Source organism: Eptesicus fuscus, chromosome 3 (assembly GCF_027574615.1).
Source record: "Eptesicus fuscus isolate TK198812 chromosome 3, DD_ASM_mEF_20220401, whole genome shotgun sequence".
Taxonomy (NCBI): Eukaryota; Metazoa; Chordata; class Mammalia; order Chiroptera; family Vespertilionidae; genus Eptesicus; species Eptesicus fuscus.
Genome location: NC_072475.1, coordinates 32,922,790 through 32,948,858, shown reverse-complemented (window position 1 = coordinate 32,948,858; position 26,069 = coordinate 32,922,790). Strand labels below are relative to the sequence as shown.

General features: G+C 44.3%; 1 protein-coding gene across 2 annotated transcripts in view; it reads left to right on the top strand.

The window, feature by feature from the left end:
* NCEH1 (neutral cholesterol ester hydrolase 1) overlaps window positions 1-22,233 on the top strand; it is a 63,223-nt gene extending 40,990 nt beyond the window's left edge. For both annotated transcript variants that reach the window (XM_008142306.3, XM_028146624.2), the window contains exons 2-5: window positions 503-731; window positions 2,584-2,653; window positions 13,836-14,007; window positions 18,726-22,233. In XM_008142306.3, the coding sequence (XP_008140528.2) occupies window positions 503-731; window positions 2,584-2,653; window positions 13,836-14,007; window positions 18,726-19,343 (1,089 nt within the window). In that variant the 3' untranslated portion in view covers window positions 19,344-22,233. The remainder of the gene's footprint in view (window positions 1-502; window positions 732-2,583; window positions 2,654-13,835; window positions 14,008-18,725) is intronic.
* Window positions 22,234-26,069: the final 3,836 nt, after the last annotated feature.

Sequence of the window (26,069 nt, the reverse complement as noted above, 5' to 3'; positions counted from 1 at the left end):
CTTATTCCTTTCCCCTACTCTCAGACAGACTTAAATATGTACATTTAAAAATACTTAAATATAAATTTTCCTCTTACTTGCATTTAAATAAGGTATTTTTCCTCCACTCCTTCTATGCTTTTGAACTGCGATGTGCTGTTGGGAGAAATAACAAAAGGACTGAATCCTGGAATTCATGAGTTCCAGGTTTCAGTCCCGGAACTGCCACTTACCCATCTAAATGGGCAAGTTTATTTCATTTCTACTCCTTTGTGATAAGAGGGGACTGAGGATACCTGTCCCAGTCCCCTCTCAGAGCTGATTTTGAAAAATCAAAGGGAATCTAAGGCATGAAAATATTATGTAAGCTCCAAAAGCAATTTGGTAAATGCAATTTGTTACTGTATTAAACGTGACAGCAAGTCCTTGTAAGAATTTAAATACTGAGCGTTGGTGAATGTGGCTCTGGTGATGATAAAATTGACCCGTGCCCTCCCTCTGTATTCCCTCCCTCACCCTGCAGAGTAACCTGATGCACTACCTGGGCCTGAGCCATCACCTGCTCGCCCTGAATTTTATCATCGGTTCTTTCGGCAAGAAAAGCGCCTGGTCATCTGCTCAGGTGAACGTGACGGACACTGACTTTGACGGCGTGGAAGTCAGAGTGTTTGAAGGCCCTGCAAAGCCAGAAGAGCCACTGAAACGCAGCGTTGTTTATATTCACGGGGGAGGCTGGGCCTTGGCAAGCGCAAGTATGTCCTGGTCCTCTTAAGGTTCTTTGGGGTTGTGGTTGGCCCTGGGAGAGAGGTGTGTGTGTAATTGAGTCTGACTTTCTCATTGGGTAAAGAGAGGGGGACCATTTGACTTGGTCCCTGTGGGCAGTCCCAGTTGCTCTTATTATCCCAGCAGAAGTATTAGTGGTGAGCCCTTTTCATGCTTGAAAGTGTCCTGGTTTGGATGATTATACCCTACATGAAGGTTTTTGCCTATTTGCTTATTGGTTTGTTAATTAAGGTAGACTGTTTTGAAAATATTTCCTGGGACCTAAATCATAGACTAACTTATTACAAAGTGCTGGCAGTAGCTTTCTGCACCCAAATAAGGTGGGATTTCATTGGGCCGGAAGATGGGGGAATGATCGGCAGCTCTTTTGCCAACTTGTGTTTTGAAGACCCCTTTCTATGAAATAGAACGGGTATTTCCGAATGCACATGTTAACTCATCTACATTTCATCTGCTTATGAAACCAAGGATGGAAATATAAAAGTGTGCCACCGTGAAAAGGAAGTTTAAGAATGTTCTCTTTAGTGTAGAATTACGGGATTGAAATGGCACGCTGCCAGGTGGAGCAGTGGGCAGAATGCAAACCGGGGAGGAGGTAAGGGCCTTATCTCCACCTGCGATTTTCCTGGAGCCACTTCCTCATCTTCAACCCAGAGCTTTGACATCTAGTTCTAGTTTGCTTATTTGTTTTGTTTTAATAACATTTTTTTTTTATGAGGGGAAGGCCAAAAGTATAGCTCTTTATAGTAATCCCGTTTCATTTAACTCCATATTCATAATTTATTCTTTAATCGTTGATTTGTTGATGTTTTCAAGAGATGTTTACTGAGCATGTGCATTTGCCTAGGACCGAGAGGTATCCTGAAGGGCAGGGCTGCCGGTACAAAAACTCAAACAGTTGCATGCAGACCTGTACCTGTGGTCACTCTAATGTGTGCTAGGTGATGGGATATAAAAATGAATAAAACAGAATCTTCTTCCTAGAAAAGAATGAGTCTGTACCATTGGACACTTGTCAGTGAGACATTACACTGGAGGCCAGGAATGGTGTAGATTTTAAGAGCCAACCGGGCCTTTTTCATATTAATTTTGACTGATCACTATTGTCAGAGGAAACATCAGGATGAGGGAGGTGTGTAGATGGTTATGTTGTTATTAAACTTCTGATCCTAAGACTGCCTTGGAAAGCCTATGGATAAGGTGATATTTTGGCTTTTTGTTGGTACAATCTGCTCTTAATATATTGGGAGAACAACTAAGGGATTGATTTTTTTGCATAATAAAATTGCTTCTGTCACTGCAAGTCTTTGGATTCTCTTTCTAAGAACTGCTAAGAGTTCTTAAAATTTTAGTTTGTTATGTGTTGATTTAAACAAAATACCACATTCTTCAAATTGGTGATTTTCCCGAATTGCAGCAAATGCGGGTGTTAAAAGAGAAAATTTTTATGGTTCTCAGGAGAAAACTGCTTATTGGCTGTGATTTTTGGAAAGGCATACATTTGAAGAGCTGCAAAATCAGAATGAATTTGGTGCATTTCCTAGAGTCCATTATGAAACAAATGTCTAGTTAGTTAAAAACACATTCAAAGGCAATCTAATATAGATTCCCTGTTATTTTATAGCAATTGCATTTTAACAGAAACCAATTTAAATTCTGCATTTGTATACGTAACTGTATTAAGGAGATGTATGGTCACATTTGCTTTTTATTGTTAATAACTTAAGTCCAAGTCTAAAAGGGATTCACAATTAGCAGAATTTAAGAACAGACAGTAATAGATAACTTGTTTAATAGTGATTGCTCCTTTGTTTCCTTTAGGAATCAGATATTATGATGAACTGTGTACAGCAATGGCTGAGGAGTTGAATGCTGTCATTGTCTCCATTGAGTAAGTAATTAATACTAGTCATAGAAAAAAATTTAAGAAAGGATCCTCAATAACTATGTAGTTACTTTATTTTACAAGTGATAAAATAAAGTCTAAAATAAAGGCCCAGAGAGGTGAGGTGACTTTCCCAAGGTTACACAAAATGATTTCAGACATAACTTAGAATTTCTTGCTTTATAATGCCTCAACTTATTTTTTTTTTAATTTTAGTTTTGGAAACTTCTGGAAAAGGAATTAATTAAAATTGAGAGGTATATATAGTCAGTTATCTATAGCATATAAGCTTGATTACTGGCTTTTTATTTTTATTTTTTTCTTGATTTCAGAGAGAAAGCAAGAGGGAGAGAGATAGAAACATGAATGATGAGAGAGAATCATTGATTGGCTGCCTCCTGCACACCCTACACTGGGGATCGAGCTGGCAACCTGGACATGTGCCCTGACTGGGAATAGAACTGTGACCTCCTGGTTCATAGGTCAATGCTCAACCATTGAGCCACGCTGGTTGGGCTGATTATTGCTTTTTTAAAATTAAAAACCAATCAGCATTTTGAGAAAATCTCTCCTGCAACCAAGAGTTATAAAAGTGATTCTCCCGGACTCAGGTTCTGTAAGTCAGACCTTGTGAACAGTAATGAGTGTAACGAATCTTCCTCGATTTAGTTATTATTATCATTATTAGTAGTGATATTAGTATTGATCTTTTGACTTGCTCCTACCAGTTATGTATTAGCCATCTTTCTGGGAAACTAAGCAGAATGGGGATGTTTATCACAGATGTGGGGACAGTGATAATATAAAACCATGGTACCTCTTCTGTGGCGGACCTGGTACAGGTGCTATTGCACACCTGTCTCTCCTCCAATCCATCTTTTTCTCATGTCATCCTTTCATGACACCCTATTTAAAATTGCAACCCTTCAGTTTATATAGATTTCTAGTAAATGTGGGCTCATCTATAGTAATAGAAAAAAGATCAGTGATGGCTTGGGGACAGATTGGGGAAGCGGGTGGTGGAAGGGATAGGTTACAAAGGGACAGGAGGAAACTTTGAAGGGTGATGGACATGTTTATTATCTTGATTGTGGTAGTGGTTTCAAGGGAGTATATATATGTAAAAATCTACCAAATTGTACATTTTAAATATGTGTACCATGTACTTTATTTTATGTCAGTTATACCCCCAAAGAGCTCTAAGAACACTTAAAAATGTAAACTGATAGTAAGTAAAAATACTAATAAATAATGAAAATTTCAGGTGCAGACACAACTCTATCTACCAGTTCTTCCCTCTCCTTTCATAGAACCGCATTATATATATATAAAAAAAATTGCAACCCACTTTTCTTCTGCTTTGTTTTTCTCCAAAACTGTCAACATCTGACAGATCATGAATTAAACTTATTATGTAGTTACTATACTGAATGGAAACGGACAGTGTAAGTTTCATTAAGACAGAGATTTGGGGGATTTTTTTGCTTCTTTTGTTCATTGCCTGGAAATATTCTTGGCAGATAGTGGGCATTCAATAAATATTTGTGGGATGAATGAATAGAGTCTTGCTTAATTCTCATATAAATCATCCAGATAAGTATTTTGATATTTTCCTCACAGATGAAGAAATTGATGCCCGAGAAGTTAAGTAACCTGCATGTGGTCCCATAGCTAGCTAGGCACAGTGCTGGAGGGGGGAACCGAGCCAGGCCAAACCGTTCCGAGGCCCGGCATCAAGCCAGTACTGAGGAAGCTGATAATGCTCAGTAACAGTGTGACAATGTCACGGCACCATCAGCCACTCTCCAGGCCCTGAGCTTACCCAGCTGCCCCGGTCCCTCTACCTCTTTCTGCCAGCAGATTTCCCTCCTTGCCCCCGACCCAGATCTGAGACCTCAGAGAATCCTTTCTTCTGCAGCCCTGGGAAGGACTGGTCTCCCGAGTCCTGTGGGCAGCCCTGACCCTGTGCTCAGAAGCCTTGGAGCCACATGGAGTGGTGCTGTGGCTGCTTCCTCAGCAGCTTGGCCTCTCCGTGAGGCCTCCCAGATCACTCCAGGGACCTCGGGGAAGTGTTGTAATGCAGGAACCTTCACTTAAGTGATTATTATGTCATCTGGCCCAGGCAGCTGGCCAGAGGAAACCAGGGCTGTGTAAGCTGCCGAGCCCCAGTACGGAGCGAGGTCTCACAGCTCGGTGCTGGGGAACCAGCCTCGGAGCCCTTTCCGTGGTTTCCTGTGCAGCCCCAGCTCCTCCAGGCCTGGGGGAAGGAGGAAAGTTGGTCCTGCTTTACTTGGCACCACGAGGATCCTCCACCCGGGCCTCACCCTCCAGGGCTTCGATAGAAGCAGTTGGCAACATGCCTACGTTCTTCCGACACGCCCTTCCCCACCTGTCAGCATCTGGTTTAAGTAAAACAGGTGTTCTCGGGCTTATCATAAAACACACAAGGGTGGATGAGATGTTTTTTAAGATTTTTTTTTTTTAAGAACTAAAACATGGAGGGACCACTTCTATTTTTGACTTCCCATAGGGCCTAATCTAGCTTCCAGAAGTTATCAGCCGGGAGGCATTGCAGCCGTGGGCCATTATCATTACTCATGACTGCGTGACCACAGGCAAGTCTTTTAACCTCTTGCGCAAAGTAGGGTTAGGATTCTTCTGTGTGTGTCTCAAATGTGAGCTGCTGGGACAGAAATACCATGCCTTCTTTCCTTTGGGTCCCCACCACCCAGTGCACGGCTTAGCACGTGTATGTGAGGCAAATATGCTTTGAGTTGGGTTACTGACTTCAGAGAGTTGTCAGGAGAATCAGTTTGGACAGTTGAGCTAGAAGGGCTTCAGATACCCGAAGGTGCTGGACAGTCGGGAGGATTAGTGCTGGAGCCCACAGAATGGAAAGGCCCAGCTGACAAATCGATTTACCAACACGTGTTTGGAACTCTCAGCACTTTTCTTCGCAGAAACGATGAGCTAAGATGCTTGGGATCCAGGCCAACCAGCCCACAAAGAGCTGCATAACCTATGCTCTAATTGAGGGATAGCCAATATCATATGATCATGATGTTTCTCTTGGACAGTATCGTCTGGCTTGAAAACATATTTTCTCTCACTGCTATATCTTTCCTCTTTCCTTTATCCCGTGAATATCTATTGAATTTGTATTATGTGCCAGTTTCTATGTTGAATTCTGGTGGCATACAGTGTGAGTTAGACAGACATCATTTCTGCCCTCATGAATCTAGGTGAGAAAATAAACCTTGAACAAGTCATGCTAAGTGTGATAAGTGATGTGAAGTAGAAGGTCGGTAGTAACGGAGGAATCTAGTAGGTAAGATCTTACCCAGTTTGAAGGGTCAGAAAAAGTGTCATAAAGTCATCTTTGAATCAAGGTCCTAGGGATGAGTAGAACCTTGTTAGACAAAGTGAGTTGGTCCTGGAGGTCCAAGTGGTGTCATGAGAGGGCTTGGGAGGAAGGGGAGGAGGCAGAGGGCATTTAGGGAATAAAACGGGAGAGAAGACAGATAGAGGGACTCACACTGCTGACGATGACTAAGGAAAAGAATTCAGGGTGGGTGATCCTGAGAGTCTTGGGGAAGACACGGCCCCTGGCTTTCCTGGAATCCCACCTTCCCCAGCAGGAATGCTGTCGCGATAGCTGCTCCCTTATCTTCAAGGCCCACGGGAGCGGTGGTGGGGTCACAGCTTCCTTCACAGGGGTGAGGCCTGGGGGAAGGTTTACTCTGAGGAAGCTGGTAGGCAAGGGTTGGGGGCCCGCGCTGACCATGGGATCCCCTCACGTGAGGAGAGCAGCAGGAGTTGGAACTGCTCAGTTCGTGTTGCTGGCACTGGCTCAAGGTTCTGGGGAAGCAGATAAAGGCCCCGAGGGATGAAAACAACAGGCTGTGCCTTCTACTCAGTAGCTTCTACAACACTGCACTATTTTACATATCAGTTGCCCAATACATATTCATTAAATCAATGAAAAAGTTTATCTTTTAAACTTAGAATACCCAAGGATACATGGATGTAGCCTCACTTTATATGATCTAGGAAGGTCCCATTTTATATCCATAAACTTATTTTCATAACGTTCACTGCAGTTTAGCTGTAATATGGTATCTTTCTTTAAAAATGGTATCTATTTACCCATGGTTTATATAATAAGACACAATACCAGTATCATGAAACAGGAGGGAAAAGGAAGATTTAATTTTTTTTTTTAAAGAAAAAATGTAAGCTAACACAGCATATTGTTAAATTCTACTTAATACATTTTATTTAATCCTATGAGTTCTATTAAGTTCTGGAAAGCACTTACTTATGTTGCTTTCTTGGGTGAGGAAAACAGTTTCAAGTTGTGTTTTGCTTTCAATGAAACCTTTACTATACTCGTACACTCCCCACTTTAGATGGCAATTTCTTCCCTCTCCATCAGATGTCAGGTGGCAGTAACAGGACCATAAACAAACAAACAAACAAACAAACAAAAACAAGGGAAAAGGCTTCTTGGAAGAAGTCGGTCCTTTTAGTCTCTTCCCTATCATTAACGTGATGAATCCCCTTTTTAGTCATTTCACTCAAGTCTCTCGGCTTTGTTTTCTACCATCAAAAATCCACCGGTTTCTCTTTTGTGGTTTTGGTTTTTTTAGCATTTCTGGGGGAGGCGAGGGGGAGACTGGAGCTTTACAAAAAGCCTGCACTGCGGCTACAGAGCACCTGGGACTGCAAACCACAAGGGGGGCTGGGAGCCTAGTTTGCCCACGCCTGAACCCTAGAGCTATGTTTAGCTTCTGAAATGACAGAGAAAGGAGGCCAGAGGGACCTGGCACCGAGCCTGCTTGGACTTCTGCAGCCACCTGGGGGAGTGTGCTGGCTCCCTTTTTACCTTTGAGGGGAAAGGGGAGCTTTGCATCTGAATGGGAGGAGGCAGTTAGATAAGGGCAGAGAGTCTGGGGAGCTCCCTGCTGTGTAGGGAGATAGGACTCCAGAAGTCTTAGTTGGCGAAGGGAGCATCAGAGAATCGCATCCTCGGAATGGATCACAGTTCTGGTGCAGCATCCTGACACGCCAGTTCTTGTGGATGCGATTCTTACCCAGTCAGCCAAGCCTTTGCTAACCCCAGCTCTCCCTTGCCCAAGGACCGTAAATGTATCAGAGCTCTCTCCAGGGGCCAGTTTTGAGAGTAGAACCGGAAAGGAGGACCCTTCCTCAATCTTGAGGCACAAACCACATTTTCAGAATGAAAAGATACATGATCCAGCATTCCCAGTGCTTCCACATTTGCAATTTTAGTGTAGGTTCTTTTCATGGAAAGGAAGCTTCTCCCTGTTAGGGGAATAGACTTCCTCTGGAGAGGTCTCTCACAGAGAGCACAATACGGATGCAATTATTGATCTGTTGAAGATACCTTCCCTATGAATGAGAATGGTAAGCTTTTAAAAAATATATATACATATACATATATTATTGATTTCAGTGAGGAAGGGAGAAGGAGAGAGAGATAGAAACATTAATGATGAGAGACTCATCGATAGGCTGCCTCCCACACACTCCCCTACTGGGGATGGAGCCTGACACCCAGGCCTGTGCCCTGATGGAGAATCGAACCGTGACCAACAGGTTCACAGGTCGACGCTCAACCACACCGTTCAGGCGAATAGTAACCTTTTTGTATTCTCAAGATGAATCTATTGAGCTCCTCTTGGGAGATAGTGAAGAGGAGGAAAAAAAGAAGAAAAAAAGAAGAAAAAAAGGAATGAGATTTTTATCTCACTCCTGCCGGATCTCATAGGTGTGTGATTTCATTCTCGAATGTCACGCGTACCTGTCACCTAACTGGCTGCCCATGGAGAGCACTCAGCGTCCTTGTCTGCAGTGGAAGGACTGTACACAGTGTTTCCCGGTTGGGTGATTGGAGGGAGAACGCGTTCCAGTGTCACTAGAACAGTAGTGACATTCAGGGCTTCAGCCTCCGCGGGCTTGTAGCAACTTACATTTCCCTTCAACTCCGGGAACTCCGGGGCTTGTGTGCAGTAACCAGGCTTTGACTTAAGGAGCAACTTGTCAGGCTTTCTGAGCACTGGCCCCTCTCCCTGCCCCTCAATAAAGTGGGTGCTGCCTATTTCAGGGAGGTGTCCGTCCATCCAGCTCTTGAGTACGTCATCCTGACTTTCCATCTGCTTCCAGAGATGCCTGCGTTTCGACCTGTCCTCGGGGAGACTTGTAGGGCTTCCAGGAAGCGGGGAGTTACTTTTGGCTGGGCTCTCGGAAGGTTTCACGGAAGAAGTGGCATTATTTGAAATGAGACTTAAAGGATCGGAACATTGGCTGAGGCGTTGCTGGGTGGGAGAGGGGGCCATCAGGGATGGAGAGAGGGATCAATGCACTGGGACCCGGCTCAGAGAAGAGTCTCCATGTGGCTGGACTCGGTGGTATTTCTGAACCGTGGCTGCACATTAGACTTGCCTGGGGGAATTTTTCTTCAAATATAGATATGCTGGGCTCCACTCCAGCCTATCCAGTAGAGCCGACGAATTGGAATGTTTTGTAGAGGGACTCAGTGTTTCTGTAAAGCCCCCAGGGTTACCCCACAGTGCATGCGGAGTTTGAAACTGAGCTATGCATAGAACGCAGGAAGCGGAGTCCTTGGAGATGTACCAGACGGGTAGGTGGGTTAGGAACAGTCTCTGTTTTGACGTTGTTAAAGCCATGTGGCTTATTACTTTTCTCACCACTGAGAGTGTTATATGGAAAAGAGGTAAATCTTTAAAATTGTATTGGGAGGAAAGAAAAGTATGTTACTAAAGACTGTCAACATAAGAAACATCCAAACCTGCAGAGAATTTTTATAAGCGTTGATTGGAGCCAAAACTGATGGCAGTCGCCAGGAAGCAAGATGTCCGATGCTCCAGAGTGTCAGTTTGCAGTTTCTTTTATGCATTTGGAATTAAGGAGGAAAAATAAGAAAGATGACAGGAAGGCGGGAGAAAGCAAGGCCTGGTTAGATTACAGGGTAGTTAACAAGATTATGTGCTGTCTTGAGGGTGGTTACACCTTCCAGGGGTCTTTTCTGGCATCTCAAAGGTGAGTTAATCTGGCCTCTCAAAGGTGTGTTAGCCTAGGTGCACAAGAACAATGGACTGGGCTGGCTTAAAAACTAAAGAAGTTATATGCCTGGGGCATCACTACCCCATTACTTGCCCAGTTAGGGATTTATGATCCTATATAATAAAAGCATAGTATGCAAATTGTCCCCTTGACTGGGATTTCATCCGGGAGTTTGACCAGGGGGCAGTGCTGGCTGGGGGAAGGGAATGAGGCCCTAGCCAGTGGGTGGCAGTGGTGGCAGGCGGCTGGGGGAAGGGTGGTGGCCAGCAGCCGCTAGGGACCCTACCAGTGCATGAATTTCATGCACCGAGCCTCTAGTTTATTATAACACCCCTTTTTCATCCACAAGATGTACCATGTGCCCAGACACTGTGCTTGGTGGTTTGTTTTGAGAATATTGCAAAACCATTGAAATCATGAGAGATGTTCTAGGGTGTCAGAAATCTACACTTTTTAAAAAAATATATATTTTAATTGATTTCAAGAGAGGCAGGGAGTAGAGAAGAGAGATAGAAACATCAATGATGAGAGAGAATCCTTGATCATTGCCTCCTGCATGCCCCACACTGGGGATCTAGCCTGCAACTGGGGCATGTGCCCTGACCAGGAATCGAACCATGACCTCCTGGTTCATAGGTCAACATTTAACCACTGAGCCATGCCGGCCAGGCAGAAATCTACACTTTTGAGAACTTACTGCTTTGGTAGGGTAACGAGAGCACACACGCACATTAGTAAAAGCCTGTGAGTGTTGAAGAAAAAATATTTTAAAAGGGGGAAATACGACACACATGGGTTTTGGAATCTGTGTGCATTCAGATCACAGCTTGGCCACCTACTAGCTATTGTAGACAAGTGACCCTTCCTCCTTGAGCCTCCCATGTTCATCCTTACACCCACAGGTTTGCTCTGAGATTCGAGTGAAACAGGCCCGCAGAGCACTTGGTGAGGTGCTCGCCCAGCAGGAACAACATGACTCTTATAGAGTGTACACGTTTATTAACTTGATTAAACCGCATCCCTGAGTGGACAGTAAGTTTTGTTCTGGTGGGAGGCGTGCAACAGTAGTAGATAGGCAAACGCTGGCATTTCAGAGTCATCCATCCCAGCAGTGAGTTGGGGAAATTGACTCTATTTGCTAGAATTCATCAGGCGCTTTTAGTCAAGATCTATAATTTTAAAATAAAATAAAATAAAAAGGCAGAATCCTGTCAGTACTTTGTAGGGACATAGATTTGAACCAAAACAGGCAATAAATATATTTACACATGCTTTCTTGGGCTACACAACTCATAAATGTCCTCCTGATTCTCAGTTTCCTGTGTCTGGATACAACAGAACTTTTGTTATGCTCCTCTGGTCCATTTCAAGCTCCTTTGAAGGCTCATCTTACACAAGGTGACCTCAGCAATATCTAGTTTCACTGTAGTCCCCAGTCTGTGCAAATAGTGTCCCTTCTTATTGAATAAAATTAGAGAATGCTTCCAGTTTGAACAAAGGTAAAGGGAGGGGTGGGGAGATAGGTTTTTATGGGCTCTGGGAAGACTTTTTATCATAACCTATCTAAGCATGTTTAATCTGAACCAGTTACTAACTGGCTGATAAGATTTGAGGTAATAGCCGTTTTTGTTTTTTTTTTTTTTAGCCTAACCCATTTTCTCTTTATTCAAAATCACTAGGACCTTTTGTGAAACAACATCTGAAAATTGAATTCATGTGATTGTGTTAGTAGAATATGTTCTGACTTCCTGGGCCACCAGGAAAATAGTTTATCATGATATATGGAACCTTACTGAAACCAAATAGCCTTTATTTTCACAACTTGAGTCATAAAGTGCATTTGTATTTATTTCACTAAAAGAATTAAGAATTCTGCTGTAATATTGGAGTTAAAATTTTGAGACCTCCTCCCAGAACCATGTGAGATGTCTCCACCTAGTGGACAAAATGATGTCATATTTCTTTCACCAATTATTTCCAATGGAATGCTATAGCAGTAGCTTTAAGACCAATAAGGATCAACTGGAGAAAAAACACATTTTGGATATTACTTAATCACCACAGATATGAACAGTAATAAGTAAATCAGAAAAATTAATTTATCTGTTATAAGACAACCACCAAGGGAATTTCTTATTGCACTTAGAGTTGTTTAATGTAGTCATTCCTGAATGACCAGATCTACATTTCTGTTTGTCAAAGTAGTTCACAAATATTTGTCCATTTGACTGTCTACACTGAATGTGAAGATATTTAGTTAAATAATTGGATTTTACTAGTATATGGGGAAATAAATAGCCTTATATAGAGTAGCTTAGGAAAAATTATTTTCTGAAAATAAGAATGCTAATTTGAAGTGGAAATCAAAAGACCTGAGTTCTTAACTATTAGATTTTATTTTTTTTAAATTTATCTTTATTGTTGAAAGTATTACAGATGTCCCCCTTGTTTTTGTTGTTTTTCCCATTGACCTCCTCCTCCCTACACCCACTCATCACACTATTGTCTGTGCCCATGGGCTATGCATATATGCATATAATAAAGTATTAGATTTTAATTAAGTGGTTTCTATTCTACCTTGTTTTGATGTGTTAGACTTACTCACAGATTAAGTAACTTGTCTGTGCCTCAGTGTTTCTATTTGCAAAATGAAGGTAAATTAATACTTACAAGAGATTTACTGGATGGATGATTATGTGCCTAGCACCGTGGCATTGCAGATGTCCCCCTTGTTTTTGTTGTTTTTCCCATTGACCTCCTCCTCCCTACACCCACTCATCCTGAGCCTTCATCGCAAGCCACATGCGGCTCTTTGGTCCCTTGAGTGTGGCTCTTCCACAAAATACCACGGCCTGGACGAGTCTGTTTTGAAGAAGTGGCGTTAGAAGAAGTTTAAGTTTAAAAAATTTGGCTCTCAAAAGAAATTTCAATTGTTGTACTGTTGATATTTGGCTCTGTTGACTAATGAGTTTGCCGACCTCTGGTCTAGCACATTGATAGATACAGGAGACACAATGATGAACAAAACACAGTCCCTGATATCAGAGAACACACTCTTTAGAGGAATACATAAAGAAATCATTTCAAGATGAGACAATAACAGTAATATACCCCAGCACATAGAAGTATCAAGGAATAGTAGCTAGCTCAGCCCCAGAAGCAAGTGGAGTTAATAGTCAAGGAAGGCTGCCTGGAGGAGGCCAAACCCTAGAGTAAGGATTAAAGGATGAGTGAGAATTAATAAGCAAGGAAGGAGGGTGGAGACTGAGAGGATTCTCCAAGATGAGACTACCAAATATGGATTTGTAGGATGGCATGGGGCATTTGAGAAAAACAGGGGTTTGGGGGACTCTTAAAGGAATATGAATGCACAGAGTAGGAACGGAAAGGGACTCTGATCTTGCAAAGAGGGTCAGTAGGAGAAGCCCAGAGGTGTCTCAGAGGGCCTGCCCTGGCCGGCTGGCAGTTTGGCTTCCTTTTAGCTGGTTGACAACTGGCACTTTAGTTTAATCCTTCCAGAGAGTGAAAGTGCTGCTTGTAATGTCAGACTGGTATGACCTCTTCAGTGGAGTACGGTTTTACTACATTTAACAAGTATATCATGAAGATTCCCATATGGACTCATTAAACATGGCCGGTGAAGTGGTTAATGCTGCTGAGTCACCTTTTAAACCAGAAGTGTGGTGAATGGGATGCTGACTTCCAGAATGAAATTCCAAATCCACTGTGGTTCTATCCATAGCTGAATAATCGACAGCTGCCTTTTACTTTGAAGTTTTGTTTCTGCATTGGTAGTGGTGGTGTTTGGGTTTGCTGGTTGGTAGTAAGAAGAAGAAGAAGAAGGAGAAGGAGGGGGAGGGGGAGGAGGAGGAGGAGGAGGAGGAGGAGGAGGAGGAAGAATTACTGATAATATAAAATCATTACATTTTAAAACTAAGTATTTGATTTGCAAGAAAATGAATGGTTTATTTTTGTATTCAATTCCTTACCTGTTTATTCCTGGCATCAAAAGAACCAGTGCCTTCTATGGCCTTAAAGACTCAGTGATGTCTTTAAATGAATACAACTTTTGTCTTCACAGATACAGGCTCGTTCCAAAGGTTTATTTTCCTGAGCAAATTCACGATGTTGTACGTGCTACGAAGTACTTCATGCAGCCGGAAGTCTTACAGAAGTATTCGGTAGACCCAGGCAGAATTGGCGTTTCTGGTGACAGTGCTGGTGGGAATTTGGCCGCTGCCCTGGGCCAACAGGTAACCGACTGCTCTGAGGTGCTGGCAGGAGGAGGGTGCATGGTAACATCCAAAAGACCAACACACTCTCCACTACCCATGGCAGAGGCTTAGCCAGGTGTGCTGGCCACTGTGTGGCCAGGTTACTCAGATGGCTGGACCTGGAGAGCTCAGAGGGCTTTCTTTCTTTCTTTCTTTCTTTCTTTCTTTCTTTCTTTCTTTCTTTCTTTCTTTCTTTCTTTCTTTCTTTCTTTCTTTCCTTTCTTCCTTCCTTCCTTCTTTCTTTCTTTCTTTCTTTCTTTCTTTCTTTCTTTCTTTCTTTCTTTCTTTTTCTTTCTTTTATTTTTATAAAAATGAATATTAACTATCTGCTGTCTTTTCACTCAGAGGTACCTCATTAAATCATATATTGATTTTCATTCTCTATTGCCAACACTTTTTTGATAATTTTTTTTATCACATCATTAAGTGTTCATGACATTTTTGCTAAAATATTGAAGTGCAGCCCGGCCAGTGTGGCTCAGTGGTTGAGCGTCAACCCATGCACCAGGAGATCACCAGTTCGATTCCTGGTCAGGGCACATGCCCAGGTCAGAGAGCTTTCTGAAGTAAGAGGGGTCACTGAGAGACATGTCATCTCCGAGTCCGTGTGCAGGCTCTGAGTACAGTCAATACAACAAGAAGCCAATTTTAGAGGCTCCCTGCCAACAACCCTTGCTCCTCAGGGGATGCATGGAAGTTAACGATCTCCTGCTCCTTTTCCATGTTGGACTTCCAAAGGTAGTTGGACTTCCAAGGTAGAAAAATTTTAAAAGTTTTCTTAAATTCTGCCTGGCCGGCATGGTTCAGTGGTTGAGTGTTGATCCACTAGTATGAACTAGGAGGTCACGGTTCAATTCGCAGACAGGGCACAGGCCCTGGTTGGGGGCTGGATCCCGATTGTGGGGAGTGCAGGAGGCAACCAATCAATGATTCTCTCTCATCGTTGATGTTTAATTCAATTCCTTATCTCTCTCCCTCTTCCTGTCGGAAATCACTAAAAATATATTTTTAAAAACTTAAAAAAATTTTTTTTCCTTAAATTCCAATTGCCGAGATTGTTTCCTTACAACTTAGAGCCAAATTAAAAAGTGTCTCTCAATTTCTTTTTAATATCAAAGAAAATATTAAATGGCTCTGCCACTTTAAATGTAATAATAGATCTGAGCTTCACCTGGTTAAAGTCTCTAAAAACAAAATTTGGGGCAGCTGTATAAACTCAACGATAAGTACATTTTCTTCCTGTTAGGGATTTGACAAGAGACAGATTCTGAGCCGTCCTGCATTAAATGACAGCAGGCTGGAGGGCGGGAGGAAGAGGTAAGAGGGGATCTGGTACAGAGCCTCAGGGCCAGTCCAGCAGCAGACTGCTCACATTCCTGAACGGATGCTGAAACATTGAATCAGCTTCCATGTGGTGGTCTAAGATATAATAGCCAATCACCAGGCACGACTGTACCCTGCTTATGCGTGAACTTTCCAGATTGGGGACCACAGCAGTACCGCAGCTAGCACCTATCCGAGAACTTCTCCCTGCCTCCCCTTTCCTGCCCCCCTACCTATGTCCAGTGTAAATTCTTTCAAACAACGTATGTTTTCTTGCTGGAACCCATTGTATAAAAGAGCCCTGTCAGCCTGGCTGGTGTGGCTCAGTGGTTGAGCGTCAACCTATGAACCAGGAGGTCGGGGTTCGATTCCTGGTCAGGGCACATGCCCTGGTTGAGGCTCGATCCCCAGTGTGGGGCATGCAGGAGGCAGCCGATCAGTGATTCCCTCTCATCATTGATGTTTCTCTCTCTCTCTCTCTCTCTCCCTCTCGCTTCCTCTCTGAAATAAAAGAAAAAAATGAGCCCTGTCAGCTCCAGGACAGTGGACACGTTTGTGTTTTCCACCTCGGCCTGCAGCTGGAGTTCAGACTGCGTGTCCAGGATGTGGGCCTCTCTCTGCTAGCACATGGCTCCATAAACCTTCTCTTCCAGAGAAGTTTTTGGCTGCCAAGGCTTTTGTTTAACGTATCAAATAACTTACAAATGGCATCTCTGCCTTCTCATCTCCAAATGTGGGGGCTATTTTCAAGTAGCCTCTGCCTTTTTATTTGTGGGGTACCTTGGTTTCCTCCCCTTCTCTGTAATTAAAAAACTTGATTCTCCACTTGGCATTGGCAGGTTTGCTATCCATGTGTCCAAATGCGCTAAGAAGGCCTGGTGCATTGGGGAGGCTTTAAAACCAGACAGAACTGAGAGGGTATCCAGGCCCCCCTTGGGAGCTACGGGGCTCTGGGCAAGTCCTTTAACCTCTCCGAGCCTCGGGAAAATGAGGATTGTATCGTCTGATTGCGGGGCTGTTGCCAGGACTTAGAGAGAAGATGTCCTTATACAATTCTGGGCACATATTAATGGCACTGTTTCCTGATCTTTTCCTCTCACTTTCCCAGAGCAGTTCCATCTTCCCCGGGGATGGGATTCTAAAGGCCGGTGTGAAACAGAATTGTTCAGCTAAAGTTACCTGGAAGATTGATTAGTTGCCCACAGTGAGCTAATGAGCTGTCTTTTAGGTGTTACCTGAAAAATCAGTCATTTGAGACACTAGAATCACAACATGAGGCAGTGCATTCTCATTTGGGGGAGGAATGGGGGGACTGAGATTTGCTAAGGTGAGGGGGTCCTTCCCCTCCCATTTCGACCTCACTCTGGGGCATGTGCTCATTAAGCAGAATGGAGGGTACATGGCCAGCACCATGTAAAACCTCACTCTCACCAGCATGACGGCTGAGTGCTTGGCCGAGTAGATAGCCTGAGGCCTGCGGAAACACTGGATTCCTGACATCTGTTCATTTCCTGCCTTTCGCCTTTGGAAGGGTCAGACTTGTCTTTTCTCCCTAGGGAGCCATTGCTTTTTGGGCCTTGCAGGGAATACAAAACTAAATAAGGTTCACACATTATCCATCCACAACACCCAGTAAGGATGTGCTGAGTGCCAGTGGATAGATACAAGTAACACGTTAATGCCGGACATTGGGCGTCATTTAACGCCAGTTGTCTTGATCCAGCATCTAGAAGGGTTCAGCAGTCTGGAGAAGGGCTGTGCGTAGATTAAATAAGAGTCCAGAGACGAGACATAATTTTGAAAGGCATATTGGGGGAGGCAGAGGAGCTTGGCTGAAGAAACCAAGTTCTCCTTGTCTCAGGACCCCTTGCTTTTTATTAACACAATTTGTCCTAAGGCAAGGGGGAGATATACATTTCAAAGGGTAGGGTTTCCTACAGAATCCATTGTCAGAATGGGGAATTGCCTTCGGCTGTTCAGGTGTTTGGCCAATAGGAAGCAATAACATGTAGATTAAGATGCCCTGAGCTGTCTGGCAGTAAACAATCATCCTTTTCAGGTTTGGGGAAATGCCTTTAGCCATTCCAGCAGGCAATAACATATGTGACTCAGCCCTTGTTGAGTCCCTGAGTTCCATCAACCTTTTGATGAAACTCTTACATTATGACATGCTGGAATTGGCTTCAGGCAACATGTTAATGAGGGTTTAAAGACCTAAGAGATCATGTACCTTTGCAGTTTTCATTTAAAATTATGAGTTGCAAACATCATACCTTTGTTGGTCAGTGTCCAGCAGCTTGATCAGGTGGTAGTGGTGGCTGGTGATTTATTTTTTTTAAACTACATTAATACCATGCTTGCTAGAAATTTAACAATTGTATCCTTTTGACTGATTCAAAGTAACACCTTTTATATATAAATCTATAATAATAAAAGCCTAAGCGACCATCGCAACCAAATGAACAGACGACCGAACAGGCTGTGTGGGGCGACCAGACCGGCAGGGGGGTTAGTGAGGGGCAACCAAATGACCGAACAGCTGACTATGTGAGGAGACCAGGCCCGCAGGGGGGCAGTTGGGGGCAACCAGGCTGGTCGGGGGGGGGGGGGGGAGGGCAGAGAGGCAACCAGGCCAGCAGAGGGGGCAGTGAGGGGTGACCAAGCTGGCAGTGGGGGACAGTTGGGGGTGACCAGGCCATCAGGGGGGGCAGTAAGGGGTGACCAGGCCGGCCGGGGGCAGTTAGGGGCGACCAGGCTGGTGGGAGGGGTAGTTGGGGGCAGCTAGGCCTGCAGGGGGGGCAGTTAGGGGCAACCAGACTGGTGGGGGACAGTTAGGGGCGACTAGGCCAGCAAGGGGGCACTTAGGGGTGACTAGGCCAGCAGGGGGTGGAAGTTAGGGCAATAAGGCAGGCAGGCAGGTGAGCAATTAGGAGCCAGTGGTCCCAGATTGTGAGAGGGATGTCTGACTGCTGGTTTAGGCCCGATCCAGGGGTCCCAGATTGGAGAGGGTTCAGGCTGGGCTGAGGGGACCCCCCCCCCCACCCTCATGCATGAATTTCATGCACCGGGCCTCTAGTATATATATATAATTTATATCAGAGAGGAAGGGAGAGGGAGAGAGAGATAAAAACATCAATGATGCAAGAGAATCATCAATCAGCTGTCTCTTGCACTCACCTCCCACTGGGGATTGAGCTTTCAACCTGGGCATGTGTCCTGACCAGGAATCGAACCGTGAACTCCTGGTTCATACAAAGGTTGATGCTCAACCACTGAGCTATGCTGGCGGGGCCCAGGTAACACCTTTTTAAGGTGTGGTTTCTATAGAAGGAACCATGCAAAATAAATTAATATGTTTGCTTCTTCTCCTCCAGTTTAGTCAAGATCCCAACTTGAAAAACAAGCTCAAAGTGCAAGCTTTAATTTATCCAGTCCTCCAAGCTTTGGATTTTAACACACCCTCCTATCAGCAAAATGTGAACACCCCAATCCTGCCCCGTTATGTCATGGTGAAGTACTGGGTGGATTACTTCAAAGGCAACTATGACTTTGTCCAGGCCATGATAGTGAACAATCACACTTCACTTGATGTGGAAGAGGCCGCGGCCCTCAGGGCCCGTCTAAACTGGATGTCCCTCTTGCCCGAGTCTATCACCAAGAACTACAAGCCTGTTGTGCAGGCCACCGGCAACACCAGGATTGTGCAGGAGATCCCTCAGCTGCTGGATGCCCGTGCCGCCCCACTCATCGCCGACCAGGAGGTCCTGCAGCACCTCCCCAAGACCTATATTCTGACCTGTGAGCACGATGTGCTAAGAGACGATGGGATCATGTACGCAAAGCGCTTGGAGAGTGCAGGTGTGGAGGTGACCCTCGACCACTTCGAGGATGGCTTCCATGGGTGCATGATTTTCACCAGCTGGCCCACCAACTTCTCCGTGGGCGTCCGGACTAGGAATAGCTACATTAAGTGGCTGGATCAAAACCTGTGAAGGAGTAGGGTTTCTAGAGTGCTTGTGCCCTTCTTGACCTCCTGCACCTGCTTTGGAAAGACGTGTACTTTTCAGTCGACTCATTTCGCCCTGTTCCCTGTGAATTATGGAATCTCTATTCCCTGCTTTATGTTAATTTAATTTTTAAAAATGCGTTGGACGAACGGAAGTGCAAAAACATCTAAATCTGGTTCTCCAGGTGGGCCAGTCTCTCTGTTCTTGTTTTAGCCAAACTGCTGCTGAATACCCATCACTGCAGAGAGCAGGACTAGGAGCTGGAAATAGCTCTGGGTCCTGCCTTCATCAAGAAGTTCTTTTTAGAAGAAACAGGTCCACCTCTGGAGGATACAGTAACCTTTAATGAGTTAAGGAAAGTGTGGGCTCTTCTTCAGTGTGCTAGAGTTTACCTTGAGTTCAGAGCACTATTAAATGCGTGTACTTGAAGGTCAGCGCTGGGTACCAACGGCCCTCTGTCCTTTGTGGATGGATGGTCTTGTTTCCTATGGGAATTTCGGCAAAAGTGTTCTAGCGAGATAGCTATCTATAAGTCCAGTTGGATTATGATGATACTTGAATGTTACTTTCTACCACTATTATTAGAAAATATAAGACTGCACGCATTAGATGTCTATACATTGTTGGTTTTTTGTTGTTGTTGTTGTTACGCCATCTTTTAGGGGGGGAACTTTTGGGACCAAATTTATTTAAATTTAGAATAAATTTCCCATTGTAGAACAAGTAAAAACAAATGAACCAACCTATTGTTTTCATAATGAATACTTCTGACATAAATTACCAAGAGCAGTGCATATATATTTGGCATAGTCAGAAAAAAAGGATAGGTTTAATATTAGTTAAAATTAGGAAAAACATTGGGGAGGGTCTAGTTTATTCTTGAAAACTCAACCTTTTCACTCTCATAGCTTTAAAATGGGGCTATTTTGGTATATATATAATGTATTGTTTATTTTTTAAGTTATTTAATGTTCATATATGTAGCTAGATTCAAGATTTTTCAGAATAAAGTTGATAATGGGTATTAAAAATAATATTTTTAAAAAACTACCTGAGAATTATATCCACATGTTAATTTGGATATAAAAGGTAAAATAGCTATTAATACTACTATTCATTAGGCCTAAGTATTTTGATGTTCAAATGCATATACAAGTTAAGATCATTAGAAATTAGTAAAGTCATCTAAATTGATAGTTTATAGCTTAGGCAAGACACACACTGCTCATTTCTGCTCTCAATGGTCAAAGGAACACTAGCTCCTATTCTTCTGGGTGAAGGGCAGACATTGGCACCTGGTACCTACACTCTCATCTCCTTCCATCAGGTCTGGAAGTGTTAATAGCCCAAGTTTAACTTGATGTAAAGCCTTCACTGCCAGTGGGAATATCTTGGCATCACAGGGAACTCCAATTTGGGTGTGAGTTGAGTACCTCTGCTCTCTTTTCTGCCTCTTTTGGGGACTTGGGAGAGTAGCAGTCCAGCCAAGTAATGATACAATTTAATAGATTTATCAGGGGGGAGGAAGTAGAACCTTTTACTCATTTGAAAGATGGGCATTTCCCACTTCTGGCAATGAAATAACAAATGAAAATTTGCATAGTTATTTTTTTATTTGTTGTACAAAACAGAAGTAAATGCAACAGTGTGTGTATAAAAATAGTCATACCAATTAGTGTGCTAATGTACTCAGGCAAGCCACTCAACCACCTCTGGGCCTCTTTTCTCTTTCCTGTAAATCAGAGAATTGATTACTTGATCTATGAGGTTTCTTCAAACTATAAATTCCAACCACTTTTGTAAGGCTGACAAACTGTGTGTATTGACCTCTTCTTCTACAGTGTTTTTTTGTAGGTCATTTATTCCATATACACAGACATATGCTTCATCAAAGCTATTTTTTCTTAAAAATTAGGATTTTAGTTCTTACTCTCTTACAGCCACCCTCCTTGTTTAATATTATGTGTTATTGTTTTTTTTTTTTTTTACAACCTTTGAGGTTATCTACCTCTAATAAAGCAAAGAAAATATAATATATGCACAGACTTCCTTAAAACGGCATCTCCTCCCCCTAGGATTATAAGCCAAATCCGGTAGTAATTGTAGACAGCAGATGATTCCGGATTTCTAAAGGAATCGCTCAGATGGAAAGGGAGTGAAAGAAAAAGGGGTAAGCACTGTTTCTGATGAAATACTTGAGTTTCATTAAAGCTTTTATATGTGTGATTTGTCTAATGACTTGCACTGTGTCTCGCCTCAGTCCTCGAAATTCTCCTTGTAGTAATAACAGTTGTGAATCAGGATACACAAAACCACTAGATACAAGAGAGGCTATAAAGCAACCAAACATCCGAGTGCTAAGAACTCCTCTGGGAAGCCTACAGACTTTATGTTGAAGGTATTTTGGTTTGGGGTGAGTTCATTTTCTTTTAGCTTTTGTTCTTTATTATTTTTTTTTAAGTTTATGCTCTGCAGATTGATATATCAATGCTGTGGCTTTGTTTTGTTTTCCTAGTTTATGAAAAAGTTGATAACCTTTTTGTAATATAGTTGTTTGTGAAATATGAACATAAATATATGAAGAAAAAAGTCTTGAAGTGTAGCAAAATATAGTGAAGTGTAAATTAGTCTTCATGTTTTATCATTGATTTGTGAAGAATTTAAGACTATTATATAATTATCTCTGTGGATAAAATATTTTATGCATGACCTTTTAACCTTTGACTTGCTTATTTCCCATTGCAAAGGGGAAAGGAAAATTTTATGAAGGATTTTAGCAGCACATCTATTTTATAAGATGAAAATCCTGTATGGAGGTAGGAAAGTGTATGTCTGTTTTGACTCATGTTTGGAAATAAAATGGCTCCGTCTGGTAGTGTGCTCCTTGTCTCATTTTCTGGTTCCCAGCTCTCTCTTTCTCTCTGTATCTCAGATTCCTAACCACAGTTCTGCCCAAATCTTCTGCCCATGGAGTCCTCCAGCTGCCTTTCAAGAGAGGTGGTTCAGTGGTCTCCTTGATGACATTCATTTTATGTCTGGCTATAGTATGTGTTGCTCATATCAGGGAAACCTGTCAAAATATAGTTTTTCTGACACCCCACTTCAGCAGAGTGTGGGATGGCGTGTTTCTGGAAGTCATTCCTCTGCTGGGTGAGTCAGCAATAACTTAACTGAAGCAGCTGAAAACCACATGAAGATATTTCACTAAACTCAAGCTAAACGCACTCCCAGATTAATTTTTCCTTTACTGAATCACAAAAATGCCTACAGCCCCCACCCAACCCCAAAGCCATCTAACACTTGGGGTATTGTTTTTTTATTTTAATTTTATTTTATTTTATTTTATTTTTTTAAATTTCTTTATTGATTAAGGTGTCACATATTTGTCCTCATCCCCCCATTCCCATCCCCCACCCCTCCCCACGGATGCCCCCACACCCCTGTTGTCCTTAACCATTGGTTAGGCTCATATGCATGCACACAAGTTCCTTGGTTGATCTCTCCCCCCGACCCCCACCCTCTCCTACCCTCCCTCTGAGGCCCGACATGAGCGAGATCATGTGTCACTAGAAATACACTTATAAGAACCGAATGTGAGACGAGCAATAATAGTTATGCTGACAGGCAAATGAATCAGTCTGTAGTAAGTTTCTTTCTGGACCAACAGTTCTTTTGAGACCTAATTTCAATGTCCACCAGTTCCTTATGTGTACATGTCATGGAGAATTGTGATGGAAGAGAAAGTGGACTGGAAAGATTCAGTGACAGTAACCAATAGCAGTTAAAAGTGTGCACCTGTGAATGGGACCCTTGCCCAAGATTTAGATTCATTCATTCACCCTCCAAGACGCCTCTTCTGGGCCATCCTATAGCCCCACCAGTGCTACAAGCCCCAAACTGAATGCATTACCTTCTCCCCCTGCACTGTCATGGCCTTCTATAGGCCCTGCTTCACTTATTTTAACACCTCCTATTTCCGGTTATCCAAGCTAAAACTGTGACAGTTTACCTCCTAACCCAGTCTTCCAACTCATAATCAACCCCCTAGTCTAATCAATTCTACTTCCTGAGTATTTTTCAAAATCCATTCCCTTCTTTCCATCTCTGGACACACTGCTCTAGTTGAGTCTCTTGTCACTTCTTGCCCAAACAATTGCAATTACTTTCTGACTAGTTTTCTTATCCCAAGTCCTGTGCCCCTCGAATACATGCATGCCACAGCGGCAAAAAGGAGAGCTTAAAACTCAAACCTGACATGCCTGGCCTGAGTGGCTCAGTGGTTGAGCATTGACCTATGAACTAGGAACTCATTATTTGATTCCCGGTAAGGACACATGCCCCAGTTGTGGGCTTGATACCCAGTGTGGGGTGTGCAGAAGGCAGCCCAATCAATGATTCTCATCATTGATGTTTACATATCTCTCTCCCTCTCCCTTCCTCTCTGAAATTAAAACAAAAACAAAAAAAAAAACACACAAAAAATCCCTCAAACCTGGCTGTATATTTCCAAGCTAAAGTCCTGCAGGCCCTCAATAAGGTTCGGTGCACTCAGGGTTCTGTGCACAGCTCTCCCTCAGGGACTTGCCCCCGCCTACTCTGCAGCCATAGTCCTCCAAGTACAGCCATAGTCCTCCAAGTACAATCTGCACCCCTGGGGGCTCACAAAATCAAAAGTATTTTAATAATAATACTATGATGTTATTTGCCCTTGTTCCCTTTTTGCTTTAGTGAGCGCACAGAAGGGTTTTCCAGCTGCTTCTTGACATTTGGCCTTGCAATAGATGGGGTGCAGAGGCAGGTTTGAGAATCCAGTGGGCTCCTGTTAAGCCAGACATGAAGAGTTTTGCAAACCAAGTCCCACCCACCCTTCTCACTCATTTGTGTTTAGAAAACTTAGGGCTTCCCATGAAATATAGCTTAGGGCAACATATAGTTAAATCTATACATATAAAGAGGTAATATGCTGATTTGTCTGTTAAGGTGTCCGAGTCATGACCAGGCAGGAGCTGGTGGGTGGGGATGGGGTAGGGGACATCCGCCCCCAGAGCAGGCGTGCCCAGGGCTAACTTTACGCTGCCTCTGAGGCCACTCCCAACTGGTGGGCGGGGACCCGAGTGGCCGGCCAAGCCTGAGTCCAGTTTTTTTTTGGGGGGATGGGGGTGTGAGGGGGTGGGGTGGTGGGGGGGGTGTGTGCAGCGGGAGCCCGAGGCCACCCCAGCCCCCGCAGGTCCCGGGCCGGATGGTGGCTCAGCGGCAGGTGGCGTCTGCATGCACGGCGCCCAGGGGTGGCTGCCAGGGGTGCGGGGCCTGCGGTGGGCGGCTGTGCCACCGCTGCTGCTCGGCGGGAGCCGCTGGCCTGGAGCCAGAGTGGGCGTGCACAGACTGCAGAGCCTGCCAGCTCCACGTGCCCCGCCCCGCCCTGACCCCGCCTGCGCCTGCCACCTACCTGATGGGTCTTTCATAGAAATAAACAGGATGCTAATGGGAAACCTGTTCATTCCAGATGCAAGACAACAGCGTGTAGAGTGGCTAAATGCCATTTACTGTCAGGCAATCGCCAGCAGAGGGCACTCGTGACAGTAAATGGCATTTAGCCCCTCTACACACGGTTGCCCTCCTCCCCGGTGATGGAATGGGGAGGAGGGCGCTGGGTGCAGGGAGAGGACCTCAGCCGGGGTCCTCCCGGCCTGGGCCGGGTGGGGGGCTTAGAAAGTCTGGCTGAGCAGGCGCTGGTTCATACCAACTGTTACTCTGCCTTCTTCCTCCAGCTCTCCAAGCCAACCCCCCTGCCCCACCTTCCCCGGGGGAATGGGCTGCGGGTGACCTCCCCGAGCACAGACTGTGGGCCCGGCCCGGGCGGGGGGCGGTGCAGAACTACCAGGGCAGAGCTGCTTCGGTGTCTCGGTGAACTTTGCAACCGACCCCAAGGAGGAAACCAAGAGGGGAGAGGCCGGGAGCTGTGGATTCCCAGCGCTTTAGTCACTTGAAAACAGCCCCGCCTGGAATGTGAGGTGCCTGTACGTTCAGCTGAGAAGTGAGGGGGCTGAACCCCACTGTCGCTGGGCTCCTGTGAGTCCGAGGCCCCAGCGTCCACCCCTAGAAGGAAAAAACGGAGGGAGGGGCCGGGAGGAAGGGAGGACAATGGAAGGAAATGTGTATGGACTTTCCCCAGCCCTCTCCCTCTTTCTGCTGCCTACAAAAGCCCCAGGCCGGCCACAGTTCTGTCTCCACCTTTTAGTCCCCATTTCCAACCACAGAGGAAAGAAATAAGGAAGGAGTCCATGCTGCCTCCAGAAAGTATCTATATACCGGATCGTCTGGTTGTCTCCGGCAGAGGGAGGCCAGACTGTGGCTTAGGCCCGCTCCCCACGGGGACCATGCCTAAGCTGTCAGTAGGACATCCTGTGAGGGCTCCTGGACTGTTAGGGGGGGCAGGCCAGGCTGAGGGACCCCTCAACCGCCGCCTCCGTGCACGAATTTTCGTGCACCGGGTCTCTAGTATATCAATAACTATGTTAAAAATGTCTGTTTTAATTGCTAACATGGCAATCACCAGGAAATAAAGTCCACATGAACAAAAGCTCTTTGGGGGGTCCTCAATGATTTTTAAGAAATAAAGTCCTGAAGCCAAAACACCTGAGAAGCTCTGTTGTACAGTCTCATCTCCAGGCAAGCCCTGCACAGAGTGGGATGCTGAGCTTATGAAAGTTC